This window comes from Amia ocellicauda, chromosome 22, assembly GCF_036373705.1.
Source record: "Amia ocellicauda isolate fAmiCal2 chromosome 22, fAmiCal2.hap1, whole genome shotgun sequence".
NCBI lineage: Eukaryota > Metazoa > Chordata > Actinopteri > Amiiformes > Amiidae > Amia > Amia ocellicauda.
Genome location: NC_089871.1, coordinates 6641814 through 6657034, shown reverse-complemented (window position 1 = coordinate 6657034; position 15221 = coordinate 6641814). Strand labels below are relative to the sequence as shown.

Below are 15221 nucleotides of genomic sequence, written 5' to 3'. Positions count from 1 at the left end.
ACAAATGCAATAAAGAATCTGAAAGTGCCCCAGGACTAAGGGGTTAAACTGTTCTGAGAGGTGAACTTGTATTACCTTGCCCTTCCTGCCAAAACAAGTGCGTTCTCACAGTGCAGTGTGCTGATAAGGGTGATGTGGATTTCTCATGGTGCGAACAGATAAGGGCCCTCGTCAGAAAGGGTGCCCCTCACTCACCTTTACTTCTATAAAGCGGCCAATTCTGATTTGGCATTGTTTCCTGTTCTTGTCTTTCTGAACACGTGTAAGGCAGTCCCAGGCCGCCAAGATATTAAGAAGTGGGACAAACCGACTTAAGCTTAAGCTTAACCCCTTCATTTGGGGAGCAGTAACCACCTCTGGTCATGAAGAGCCCCCCCAAGCTACACTGCACATAACAGTCAAACCTAAGATACTTGTCATGCCATCTTTATAGCACTTGTTAGGGTTTCTCATTGCAGCCTCGTTTCCTGTTGTTTCTACCTTCCGAGCAGTTCACCTAAACGACACTCCACTACAAGAAGGGAAACTGAAACATATTTTGGTCACACTTTAAAATTAAGTGTTGTGATTCCTCATTAATTGATACACGAATACCACAGGATTAATACTTGAATGTGTCACACACTTTATTATCTGAATGTTTTAAAATTACTGCCCTTCATTCCTATAAACGCAGGGAAGCCCCATACTTACGTTTTAATGTTGTCATGGTAGACCTTGGTGTCGGACGGCTGATTATACAGTGGCTAAAAGCAGAAACAATACACAATGCACATCAATACACTACATGTTTATTGATAAATACAGTATAAGAGACTTCTTTAAAACAATCTTATAAATCATTTTCAGGAGAAGAAAATCATAAGCCCTCCATCAGATCAATGAATCGGAAAAAGCAAATTATAATTTCGTGCAGGATTACATTACGCAGTATTACTCCTCAAATTTATGTCCATTTTCCAAGTAAGAGGAAGACTCCCACAGACGTCAACTGTAGGATAAAGCACTTACCAGTTCAACCTTCGGCCCAAGTCCCTCAAATATCTTATGAGCTTCTTCTGCTTTTTTCTAGAAATAAAAATAATACAAACAGGACCAATTGTTAGTAATCTCATGAACAGATTAATGACAATTGAAAATGTTTAACAAAAAATCATATATCATATATATATACACACACTGTGATTAACACAAAATAAAAATAATTTATTTTTAAAACTTGTTCTGCATAATCACTAATATTAGAAGCTATAAATATGATCCACAACAATTTGTGCTGGAGTCAAGTTTTCCTTTCCAAACCTGGCAAAATGTCTCTGCAATGAGTTATTAGAAACGTCCTAATGTTCGTTTCCAGCAGTTAAATATCTCTCTGCAAGACACAGCAGTCTAGGGTTCACAAACACTGTATTGGCCAATTTTTTTTCAGTCTTTATGTTTTTATTTTTTGAAAAAAAAATCTCTTTAAGTGTTACACGGCTTCTGATATTTTCTCAGCAAACACTTGGGTTTGTTTTGTCTCAAGTAAGATCTCTGAAACAAAGTTTCCAGTATTTTCAGGCCAAATAGACTCCCAAGGTAGCTGAACTCTGAAAATAAAGAGGCTCTTTCCCAGGCACAGCGCTGTGGATCCCAGAGCCGTAAAGATGCCAAGCTTCGCTTTGGTAATGGCAGACAACACAGTTACACATGAGGTGGGGAGTGAGCGACAGAGGGCAACTACAACAAATCTTGCCTGCTTAAGGGGTTGCTTTTATCTGTATAAACATGACTACTCCCTCCTTCACCAGCCAGTGCATGCGTGTGTGTGCGTGCATGCATGTTTGTGTTGACAACACACCCTGCGTTTCTTCTACAATCCTCCACCCCTTTGTAAATACTGCACTTTCACCTACATTCCCCTCAGTATTTTACTGCTCCTCTCAAAAGTATAATCCTGCTAGTGTGTTCTACTTGGAAGGAGATTTTAATCAGGAATGAATAAAACAAATACAAACAGAAAAAACAACAACATAAAAAGATCCAGATGTGCCACTTGAAAAACGTTTCATATTGGTTTAAGTTACAAAAAGCTTTTTAGTGTGAATTCTAGGACCCATACGAAGACCTACAAACAGCCTAGTCTAGCGTTAGCTGTATTAAAGCAAGAAAAAAAAAAAAAAAAAAAGATTAGCTTCCTTATATGGTAAAAACCCTCGAAGGAAATACCCAGCTACTATAGGTATACATCACTACGTATTTAACAAACAAACAGCAGCAACAAACTGAGGGCACCAATGAGTCGGTGAGTCCCGCCAGCAGGCTGAGCTCTCCAGCTGAAAGAGTTAACTGCTGGTTTAACAGGAAGTGGTGCCTCAGTGACAGGCAAGCCAGGACTTCCTGCCCCTTAGCAGACACACAGAGAGAGGAGGCTGAACTGGAGTAACCCCAGAGCGCTGTCACTGCAGGCAGACATCTGTGTCTACAGCTAATGATCGAGACATTGGCCTCAGACCTCCTACACATCCCCGCAGGAGAGAATGGCAGCTGGAGCATTTTCTTGTACACAAACAAATTAACTGTATCTCAGGGTTCAAATCTAGGGCAAAGTGTAGGTGTGGGGGGGAAATAAACTGAAAAACGTATATTTTGCACTTGAAGCTTGAGAATGCCATGTTTTTTTTTGTTTTGTTTTTTTTGTAAATGTTTTTTCCTGCCAACAGTTCAGTTAGGACTGCGGTTGGCACCGCTCACCCGGTTCTCATCGTATATGATTTGCACGATGCTGCGGTGCTTCTGCTCCACAGGGGGGGGCGAGACCGGCCTCTCCGGCTCCACCGGCTTCGCAGCTTCTTCCTCCAGTTGTTGCTAAGAGACAGAGACACAAACATCTGCATACAGCGAAAAAATAAAAGTAATAGTAGCAACCTGTTTCAAAGAGCAGCCCGGTGAGCACCTCGGGGGGGGGGGGGGGGCACTTCGATTCAGCATTCCCAAGGGGCTCTACTTCCTATGCCAACATCCAGATTAAAGAAAAGCTAGTTCACACCTTCACCGTGACCCTCTCCGTAGTGGTTTGAACACACAAATTATCAACAGAGAAGGAAATCCCAGGGGCTTTTAAAACCCTTCTGTAACGCAGAGGTATACATTCACGTTGAAATAATTCTCATTGCGTTTCTTTAATTCCTGCCACCGAGTATGTGAAGGTCCAGACGGACAGGGACAGATCTTGTGACGCACCACAGAGGAGCGGCCTTCAACTGAAACCTTAAACCTGGCTGAATTCCACATCTCTCATTCGGCCAATTTAAATATTTCTTTCCCTTCTCTGGTCGCCAACTGAAAACAATAGTTAATTTCTTCCTGTTTTAAAAGAAGGGAGCATTTCATCATATTCTAAATGTAGCCTTTACTCAGTTAACTCCATTCATTCTTCTCAGTGGGGCAAGGGCAAAAACCCATATAATTTGCAAATATGTATTAGAGAACATTGAAAGTATACTCTACAACTGGTTTAATTATTTGATTTAGTGCAAAGAGTATCACCCACAAGATCTGAATCTCTACAGACACACCTCTTAACTGGCTACAAAGTTCATTCAAAGCTTAGAAACAAACAGGTTAACAGCAGACACTGTCAACACAAGCAAGATATATATATACATTTTATTTCCTAGTAATAGTTTTAGGAGGGCTTAAAGCCAATGCTCCCTACAACAGGTCACAGGAACCTCAGAAAAGGAAGGGAGCTGGATGAAATTGATAATCTGCACTGCACTTTTCCTACCTCTTTTTGGAGGCTTTAATTGGATGGGAATGATTTTGAGGCCGACAGCAGTTCACACACAGAACATGCCCATCACACGAACAACTCAAAGCCCTGAGAGTCTTCTTCAAACACTCCTATCACAGGGGGTCACGCGTACACGGTTCCAGAAGATTAAAGTATCGCGGGGAGAACTACAAAGCAGCCGCTCCTTTACAACAGACAACTACCAGAGAACTGAGGCATCTAAATGTCTAAGAGACAACTTCTATCCTTTTAAGATGCGGGAACATTTCGTGACACCAAAGGCACGGTAGGACACGTAGAGGAAGGAATTAAGAGAGAAATAAAACTTTTATCAAAGCTCATCCAGAGACTGTCACTCAGATGGTGTTGAAATAGTTTGGTTCGGGTCTTTAAAGAATAATAACAGCTTGTCTTTAATAAACTAAATCTGCACATGCGAGTGATGCAGGCTACATTGTACAGAACAGGAATGAGTGCCAGCAGGCCTTGGGTCCAATTTCCAGGTGAAGATGCCACCTCACCTGCTTCTTCTTGAGTTTGAAGATCTGCTGCTCCACCTTAGCGATCTCTCGGTCCACGCGGTCCATGCTCTGGATCAGCTCCTCCTTGGACAGCTTGGATGGAGAAGTGTCCTGCTCATCCACCACATGCTGGGTGCCAGGGCCCGGGGACGAGGCCTCCGTTTTCACACTGAAGGAAGCATCCTGGGAAAAGGAGAAGCAGCAGCAGACATCATCAATGAATAATCTGCTTCACTGGCCAGTTGGCTGGACTGGCAGTGAGAAGAATGAGGAGCTACAGCAAGAAGACTAATTCTGTACCCTCCAAAGTATGCCACTGCAGGTTTTTGGTACAACCAGTGGTTTAATCAAACTACTTGATTAATTATCTACTAATCACACCACTAACAAGCTGGTTGTGCCCTGCACTGGAATGCGCTGGACCATGTCTGATCTGAATCCTGCCCTTCGTCTCCGGTACTCCTGCGAGGTTCGCCAGAAGGAGAAGAGTTGCACCCCGAGTGTGAAGAGAACAAAGCGTGAGTCTTTCCCACCTTCTTTACCTCCCCAGAAGTCCGCAGGCTGTCTGGCAGGGCGTGCTGCAAGGGCAGGATTCCAGTGGTGGGCGCGCGCTGGAAGTGGGTCTCAGAGAGGGGCTCGATGCGCGGCCGCTTGGACTCCAGCGCCTCGTGGTCGGGTTGCGACGACACCGAGTGGAACTGCTGCTCGTACCCATGTCTCCTCTCGGGGGGTCTGAGGATGACACAAACACACTCAGTCAATGACTGGGAACTTCCTTGCACACCTGACTGGGAATCCAAGTCAATGCTTCAGCAACCATGGGGTCACCTCAGTTAACAATAGCCTTCCCAAGCATTCGGGCCACACCCCACGAGTCAACGTGGGAGGAGGTGTGCTGACAGATCTGAATGCATGTGGTTAGTCATTCTTTGGCCCAAACCTCAGGTTGAGGAGAGTTACTGGTACCAAAGATCACCCTTCCTAAACAGACAGGCACGATGTGTACACGTCAAACAGGTTTGTGGTCTTTGTCTACAGCTCAGCAGACTAACATTCTCCAGAAACCAGTGCGGGTAATAACACTCCCTGGGTTTGAGCATGCATGCAGTGCAGAGAGGGAGGGCATCTTCAAGTTATATATACAGGCAAAACAAGACACATCGGGAGTAATTTAAGACAATGTTATGATTGGTAACAAAACACCACAGTGGACATCATGAATGACCTTGTGTCATGAGCTGAAGTATAAGAATCTTCTGTGGCTCAAAACAAAGGTCACCACATACATGTTTCTGTGGGACAACCCAAGTGTGTTGTTTCTGGGGATTACACTAAACTTCGACCACATTTATTAGCCTATCAACGTCCACACCAAGTTGTGTGTGATCCTGAGTTAAGTCTTGAGCAAATGGATAATTTTACTAAACACATTTTACTACTATGTTCTATGTTTACTACCAGTTACCTCTCGGTCCCGGGGTGGAACTCGGACAGCAGGGAGGGCCGGCGCCGGAGTTGCTGCTGCTGCTGTATGAGCTGGGAGGCTGAGCTGACCTCCTGTAGGTGAGAGCGGTAGTCTGGAACGGCAAAGTCCTGCCAACAAGCAGCACATACAGAAGCACCGTGAGACAGCACAGTCACCGACACACACACAGAACTGTAATCATACACTTCGCATCGCAGAGCACCATCCAACACTGCACACTGATGACTCTCAATCACACATAAAGCACAATGAACAACACTCAGTCAAATTTGAAAACAGAGCGAGAGACATTACTAAACTTTCAGTTTACTAAGCTAGAGAGAAATAAAACTAAGCCATTGAACTGGTTTCTTTGAATGTAGGTTTCTGGGAATCCCTAAATTAACTCCAATCAATAAACCAAAAATGACCTTCGTGTTATGTGCACTAATCTCGGACCATTTTCCCCAGAGACTGATTGCATAATGCTTAGTTCTTGTTTATTATTCCAATTTCAGTATGTATTTTTTTTTTTTTTTTTTTTCCCCAAAGGTAAAGGAAAATCAGGAGACATCTTATCAGAATTCATTTTATGGGCATTTGAACTCCACAGACATAACAAGAGATTAGTGCACTGAGGGGCAATCAAACAACAGAAAGTGACAAGGGCAACAGCTGACATGAATCTCTTCTCCTTTATGCCTCACCTTTAGCCCAGATCAAAAATCAGAAGCATTTTTTTATGAAATGGAAACCAGATGAGGCAATATTATGTTGTAAGTCGCCTGGATAAGGGCGTCTGCCAAGAATTAAAAATAATAATAATAATAATAATTTCTACCTAGTGCACTAGCTGTGAAACAACAGCTAAGCCTGAAAAACTTGTGGCATTGTTTCCTTATTCTTCCTGCTTGTCAGTGCTGCCCAAGCACATGGGGCACATCATACTAGACCTCCCGGCTTGCTTCTGCATAAAAGGACCCTGAGTTTTTAGGAAGCACTCGAGATGTATTCCCATTCACAAGTGTTATCACTATTCGCAGGCATGACTGCATCTATGACACTGAGGTGAAAGCAAATGTATAATGACCAGGGTTCAGCCACTTAATAATAAAATAAAAATAAACTGCCAGCATCGCATGCTTCCTGCTCTTATAGGCCAAGCCAAACAAATAAACTGAGCATTTTGCATGATGTTAGAAACATGCTAAGCCTCACTGATTAATTATCAATGTTATGGATTTAAGAGACAGAGAAAAGAAAACATCCTAAAGAGCACATTTCTGATGTCTGTAATGAACAATGGTCTGCCCACATTTTGTCCTAGGCAGTAGCTGGTGTTTAGGTAGCAAGGTCACAAAGCAATCCCTGTGCTTTCCCTTGTTCATAGGAAATTACATTTCCCTTAAACAAACTCAAATGAAAAGATCTTAAGAACGCAGAAAAAGTATTTAACAAAATTAAAACCACTGGCAAAGTCAGAGAAAATATACAATTAGACTTTAATTAAAAAAAAATTTCACTTGGCCAAAGGCTCCTCAGCGTGTTCGGCTCTGTGGGTTGAGGTTTAACCTAAATATGACAATCAGAGGCGTCTTGTGCAGCCAATTAAAATTGCTTATTTCCAAGATCATCATGACAGTGGCTTTGCTCTAATCCTAACAAGGACACGACCAAGAAATTCCAGCTAATCTCTGAGAGCCCATTTAAGGGACTCTCCAGTTACTCATAAAAATCAGACTTTCAAGAGGTGGCTCCCAGTCAGCTTAATGCCCTGGTGTAAAAGGTTACAATTGTTGTAATTATATTTAAAACTAAACAAAAGTAAACGCTGTTTGACTGAAATCTTTCAATACGTTCATCACATAATCTCCGTGCTGGTAAACACCCAGAGCAGAGAGAGACACTGGAGTTCAGGTCAGGTGGTGGTTCTGTCCAGAGCAGGTGGGTGGGGGGGTAACGTACCTGCTGGTGCCGGGCGGTGGTGAAGGTGTATTGGACCGAGTGGGGGGGGTAGCGGCTCTGCTCCGTGCTGAAGGCCCCCTGGCTGGGAGGGTAGCCTGAGCTGGACATGGTCGCAGGCCTGGTCTATTGCTATGAAGATATCAGGGCCAATGAGGAAGCACGGGACCTGGAGACCACCTGTGGGAAAAACAACAGAAGCAAAGGAGCTCAGCCCGGCTGCCACCTCTCCTCCCCACTGACATGGTTACGGTCTGCCACATTACATTGCAGCTAAACAAATCTCAACATCTTTAAAGGTTTATTTTCACATCAGGATGAAAGAAAATAAAAATCCCACTATGTAAGCCTACTGGCAGAATAAAGATGACCTTGAACAGGATTTTTGAACAGCCCTTTCTGGTAAAACTGCAAAAACAAGCATGAAATACAATATTGAGGAGACAATAACTGCACATTAGGTCACCTCTCTCAAATTACGTAAATCACAAAAACGATACGCAGCAACCAAAAACAACAAATAAGATATCCACATTTTATAATAAAAATATACAGAATTGTCATGGTCAGATGACTGAGTAACTGACTAAAACTCAATGAGTCGCACAACAGAAAAACGTCCCCCTGCAACAGAGCTGCTGAGAGCATCCTTAGCACAGAGGCCCAGGTGACCGCATGGCACAGCCACTACAGTGACTCAGCGATTTACGGGGGGCAGCCCCATCAGAGCTCCGATCGCCTGCGCAGACCCAGGGCAGGGCCATGTCCAGTGTTTCATTCATATATTTATGCAAAAACAAAACCCCGCTTGTTCACCTGCAGTGTAGCCACCACACACACACAACTCTCACTTTAACCCTGTTTGTTATTACCATCACAAAAGAGCAAACTAAAGGACAAGGAAGACAAACAACATTTATCTCCCGTCTTCAACGTGGCGACTGGAGCTCGCTCTGCGTTCGCGGTAAGTGACCTTCCCAGCGACAGAGGGGTGATCACAACGATCTGAACGCAGAAGCCAAAGTTTACATAGAAAACACACTATGCCAGACATTGTGAGAGGGAACATCAATATCATGCCGTGACCTCCGGGCACATGATTGTGTGCAAGATCGAGAGGTCGCCGCTTCCGCTGTGCATGTGATCCAACTAAAACAACTGCCAATTCCGACATTGTGCGTCTACTACTAAATTCCACCGCAGGCATCAGGTTCAATACATTGTTTCATACATCAAGGTGTGGTCAAGAGCAGAGGAGGTTGCATGGGTTTGAAGTGAAGCTGTGTTTGCCCCGTGCATGCGGTCCGTAAGAGGTTCACAATGCCCTTACACACCTGTGGAAAAGGGTTTAGGGAGGTCAAAAACTGAAACACCGTGTTCTCTGCATCCAAGCCTGTATATCGCTGATATGCTTCCCCACATTCAGTTATCAGAAGCTTTTTCCCCCAGAAGCTAGTTTTATTTTATATAATTGTATTGGTTAACACTGCAAATTACACAGAATGCTTTAAGGTGCAGGACAGAAAAGATGACATACAGATATATAGTGCCCCTTTCACTAGCCAAAATATAAACAGATTTCAGGCATGCTGGCAACAAATTCCAAGTCTTACTCCAGCATTCAGGAGAGAGAATGTCTTGCCCGCATTGTATGAACAGCGACGGGATTCATAATTCAAATAGGAAACAGCGTCCCTAGCACTGCCAGGCAACAAGGACGTCAGCAAATGTCTGAGGCCTTTGATTAGCTTTCAAGAAATCTTTGAGGCTTAGAAAGCTCTGAACTGCCAAGACGCTCTGACGCTTAGAATCAAGAATTTGTAAAAACATCTGCTTCACCAGTGTCATCCAGATTGCTTCAAACTAAGCTGCAAAATCATGATATGTAAAAGAAAAAGAAGATGTGCTTCAGGCATTTACTGCCCACTATTACCTTTGTGTCTTTTAATGAGGGGAATCATGCTGGGATGAGGAGAAGCACTGCATGGTGTCCAAAAGAATATAATTTTAAACCGATTTATCAATGCAAGGTCACAAGGAATTCTTGTTTTTGTTGATCCTGGGAAAATAATAATAATAATAATAATAATAATAATAAGCAATAAAGCCCAGATATACCTTTCACTATCAACATAAATATATTCTATTTAAATCCACAATGAACTGGAGCAGGCAGGTAACGGACCGAGTATATCACTCTCCCAAGATAGATCACAGAAACCGCATTTCTAATACAGGTACAGAGACACAGGGAGAACTGTTGTGATTCTATACTTAAACAGAAGTAAAATCAGGAGGAAAAGGCTAATAAATAATGAGCATAGTAACAAGCAAATGAGAACAATAACACTAACTGGCAACATGGCATGTGATACCTACATACTCTCGTAAGGAAATATGTATTAATCAGCAAAGCGTGACCTATGATGACTGCAAGTTTGCCGTATCTCAAACCAGCATGGATTGCTGCGCCCATATTGTCTTCAGACAATGTGTGGGTGACTGCCACATTATCATTGGGCAGCAGTGTTTAAGGATGTGACCTGGCATATGTCAATATGTTGTGCCTGCACTTCCACACACATTTAAAACACACACAGCAGACAGCTGTGCTTCGTCATGGTGGCTAATTATGTTTTCTCTTCTAATGCAGCTTTAAGTTGCTCGATCATGTTTTCCCCACAGGCAACTTCGACCTTAAAAAGAGTGATGGGACTCAAAATATATCTGCCATTTCACTGTTATCAGGCAACGACGTAAGAGTAGGTCTTGCACAGTTTAGATCATACCCCTCTGAGGCAAGCAGCCAACAAGGATTTCCTTCTCCTGCATCGCACTAATCAGTTGCTCTGCTTAAATACAGCCACACTGCCAGGAAACATGTGTATATGTGTAAATATATAGATAAATATATAGATATATAAACCCTTACATGGTTTTACACATTCCTGGACATCTTGAAAACCTCTAACAACCCACAGCAGGTATATAAAAAGATCTGACATTTGACCCATTTGACACTGGTCCAAGTCAAGTACAGTAGAAGCAACCTCTGTCCAAAATGCAGAGCCATGTTCTGCATAGCCATGCCTGTGCTGCACTCTCACACAGATGTCTGGCACACTGTTTGAGAAGCAGGCAATAAACTCCGCTGGTAAAAATAAAACACACCCAATATATCAACTAGATAACCAAACCCAAAGAAAGTCTACCACCATACACAACTCTCACCCGCTCTCTTGTAAACCCACATACAAGCATCTGTAATCAAATGTCCTTGTTAAAAACATTAACTTCTTCTGCCAGCTGGTACACATAAGGTCAGAGCAGCAGAAAACATGATACCCCTAAACAGTAGACAGGTGTGAAATACCGCCACCCCCCCAAAAAACTAATCAGGAGACTGTGTCACTTGCACCATGAGTAGCTCTCATGAAGATGAGAGAAGGTCACACACGACAAAGCACTGGTGACATTCCACCCAGGGATGCAACGCTGTCATAGGAAGCAAAACGTAAGATGCGTCCTGGTGATCGGTGAGGCAGGAAGAAAGTCACGAAAAGTCACAGAGCGCTTTGCACAAAGGTTCACGTACACCAATTTCAAACTGATTGACCAACGAACACACCACGTGGAAATCCCCAGTGTGAGATCAAGAGCACGCCCCCTGGGAAATGGTGCGTTCAGTTTCTAAAAATCGAACACAGGTTCAGAAACATGCTTTCACTTTCAAATGTGTGCTTATAACTCTGAGCGATTACACAGCATTTATCAGTCGAGGGAAATGCCACACCTCAGTGTCCACATCTCTTTCACCTGCCACTGCCCAAGCTAAGCCCATTATCTCATTTCTATGCATCCTTGTTCTCCATTTGCAGCAATACAAATGTAAAGTGCAACGGCTGTTTTTATTATTATTATTCCTTCTGTTGAAGAGTAGGCTATGCATTTGATTCTGTTTGTAACTAAAACATGACAAAAAGCAGCAATACATTAAAAGGCCACGTTTTTAAAAGCAAGTCCTTCTCGAGTGTGTGTCAGTTGCCTTCACATTTCCTCCCACTGAGCGAAGACCACCTATGCGGTCTCTATTCTACTCCAGAGTTCACACACCCATGACGTAACACCACCTCATTTTAGGCAAGAATTTACTACAGCGTAAAGGTTAGTTACTTCCTGAGAACCAATGCAAGCCCAAAAAACAACCTTCTTTCCTTAGACCATTGAAGAAAATTTACCTGTGCCATTCAAGATATAGTGTGCCATTGCTGAAAGACTCTGTTCTTCACTGGGTGATTGTTGGACTCAAGACTGCTGTAAAAGTGCAGCAGAGCAATGAGGAAATTTCCGGTAAAAGTGCAGACCCTCAGTCACCTGCAGAAAAAACTGCAAGCAAGGGGGAAGAAAGGGAATCTGCTTAGACTATGAATTCCCAGAAGATTGGTGCTGCATGGAAACCGTGCAAATATCAGTTTAAATGCACACATATCGCTTTGATTACACTGTCCCTGGCCTGTTCCAAAATGTATTTAGACGAACATAAAGTATAGAGAGACAGTGACACTCAGCATCCTATGCATGATGTGAAAACTTTCAAATGCACATTTCAGATTCCCAACACTTCCTTACAATCCAGTCTACCACCTTATCTAGCACTTTGAGCATGTGTGTTGAATAGTGTGAGTAGCCCTGGGGGAGGGCATCTGCTAAGAAATAAAGCATCATCAGTTGCACTTTGAGTGTGGAAGGTGGCCAGGCTATTTATATCTGCTACAAACGAGTTACAATTAAATACCTTTGCTGTATAGTTAGAATGGAATAAAACACACACACACACAACTAAGGATAATTTTCTTGTATTTGCAAACACAGTTGAATGTAGCTAGTATTACACAGACCAGAACAGGGTAGCCTAAACAATATTACACATGCCACGTAAATATAGTATATAATGTATGGTCCTAAATACACACACATCTTCACACATCTACAGTACCAGCGGAACAAGCCAACGTTGCACAGCTTTTCGTCATCTACCATTGGTTATTTATTTAGATGTTTAATAGAAGAATCACTCAACAACAAAAAATGTGTAAAAAAAAATATTGCAAAGACTCACACTTATGAATCTTGCACAGAAAACCACGCACTACAATGGAGGAAAATATAATATTTGTATACCACTAAGTTTGAGCCAGTGACATTTGTTTATGCCAGGGATACCAAACCTAGAGGACACTGCAATCGTGTGTACATCTACAGATGAACACGATCCCTGTTTTTTCATCAAAGGAGAGTATTAAAATGTAGGACTGGTTATTGGGGATTAAAAACAGCTGCGTGTGTTTGGTTTTTTAAACAGGTTTCTTGTTTATGTCCGTCCTGCATGCAATTTCTTCCCAAGCCCCCCCAGTATGGCACGTCTCTGTTTCAAAATCAGACCCCCATTTCGCGGGGGAAACACCCGTGGCGGTGAATATAGTCCAGATACAACCTGGCCCATCACAGGACCGCTCACAGACACAGATAACAGCACGCAATATCAGCCAAAGTCCGAGATCATTTCACCTCCAGCATCCACAACCCCGCCGCCATCTTGCATAGGAGAAGTGGTGAGAGCTCGACCCAGCCACAGCGCCGTCTCTATTCGTAACACAACGGTGTGCATTTGGAGAAAACGAGGAAAGCAACTCACCTCATTGTCGCCCTACAGACCTTTACCCCTAATGAAACAGGTATTTTTATCCGGGCTTACGGGGATCAATGTGTATAAATCCTTTTAAATCGCGCTCCGTCCGGACGCTGCGCACAGTCCGCTAGAGCTGCGGCACACTACCCAGCTCCTATCGCCGTCAGGGTCTTGGAAGGGAACAGCATCCCGTTTTGAAATCTCTTCAGGTGTCAATACAGGCGGTATATGGACCAGATGATACTTACAAACGCATCGAGCATTTCTTCACATCTTCAAAAGCCTCCTGGGTGTATTTTGTGAGGCACAGGATGCGAACAATGTGGAATGTTATGTTCTATTTCGTTTTACTCATCTGGAAGGACACGATGGTGTAACAACAAAGGCGTCCCACTCCGAACAACAGAAAATGTGTCCGATTCTCCCCGTCAACCTGCACCTTCACCCCCACCGCCGCGCTGCTGTAATGCATGTTACCTCCACCCCCGAATAAAAAACAACAAAGCATACACTGTGACATAAAACACATCGCTCAAGGGTAAACGCATGCATTAATTATGTGCTTTTTCCGTGTCAATGTGGTGGAACGGGGGAGGGTAGCGTGTAAATAAATAAATGTTCCCCTGTTCTTGATGGCAGCCTAGTACTATGATCATAAACTGCTCACCATCACCTCATATTGTTATAATGAGAAACAGTATGTAAAGTATTATATACATACATATGAAAGATAAGCAAAACAAGCTGTATAAAATAAACAACACAGGTAATTGTATATTGTAATAACTGTACTGTATATATATATATATATATATATATATATATATATATATATATATATATTGATTTTTATTTTTTATTAATAAGTGACACAATTATTGGCACCCTTGATTTCAGTACTCTGTGCATCCTTCTCTTTTTTATATAATTTATGAAATTGGAGATCACATTGGAAGGGATCTTAGACCATTCCTCCATTCGGAGTCTTTCCAGATCCTTGATATCCTTTGGTCTACACTTATGGCCTGCCCTCTTCAATTCAAACCACAGCTTTTCAATGGGATTCAATTCCGGAGACTGAGATGGCCATTGCAAAGTGTGGATGATTTTGGTCAATTAACCATTTATTTGTGGATTTTTATGTTTGCTTGGGATCACTGTCTTGCTGGAATGTCCAGAGACAACCAGGTGTTTGGTTAAATATCCTGGTATTCGGTTGATTTTATGATGCCATTGACATAAACAAGGGCTTCAAGACCAGTGGAAGCAAAACAGTTCCATAACATAAGATAAATCAAAATATTTTAAAGTAGGTATGAGATTATTAATGTATATACATCCTTCTTTACACACCCTTCTTTCGTTTGTTAGCACACCCTTTCTTTTACAGATTCATAACAACTATAACTGAAGAGGGAGCTCCATCTTTTCAACAACTTTTATTTCGACATGAAGAAACGTGTTGTGTAATATTCTGCATCCCCTGGAATCCTGCATTCCACTATTGATTGCGCATGCGCATAATTGCAATATTACTATTGCCAACAGTAATTCAAATCAGATTTAAAATCATTAGGCCCTATGTTAATTATTTACTCTTCATCATATAGGCTACTGCCGACTTGACATCTGGCTTCATAAAACAGTCTGCATTAGAATGTATTTGAATTACTAGCACAATGTAGGTTAGTTTTTTATGTGCATGATTTATATTTAAATTGATTGCCGTGAAGCAAATTCCTACCCAAACCAGCATGCACTGTGGGGCAATTCATAAAGTAATCTGTCAGGGGACGCACAATATGACAC

General features: G+C 42.5%; 1 protein-coding gene across 16 annotated transcripts in view; it reads right to left on the bottom strand.

Annotated features, from left to right (window-relative positions):
• Nucleotides 1-13568, bottom strand: part of ncor1 (nuclear receptor corepressor 1) — a 65794-nt gene extending 52226 nt beyond the window's left edge. For 15 of the 16 annotated variants that reach the window (XM_066695858.1, XM_066695861.1, XM_066695860.1 and 12 more), the window contains exons 1-8: nt 13419-13568; nt 7727-7903; nt 5762-5889; nt 4830-5028; nt 4297-4479; nt 2734-2847; nt 1012-1068; nt 694-746 (exon numbers count right to left, since the gene is read on the bottom strand). In XM_066695858.1, the coding sequence (XP_066551955.1) occupies nt 694-746; nt 1012-1068; nt 2734-2847; nt 4297-4479; nt 4830-5028; nt 5762-5889; nt 7727-7834 (842 nt within the window). In that variant the 5' untranslated portion in view covers nt 7835-7903; nt 13419-13568. The remainder of the gene's footprint in view (nt 1-693; nt 747-1011; nt 1069-2733; nt 2848-4296; nt 4480-4829; nt 5029-5761; nt 5890-7726; nt 7904-13418) is intronic. The other variant, XM_066695859.1, reaches the window with a different exon arrangement.
• Nucleotides 13569-15221: the final 1653 nt, after the last annotated feature.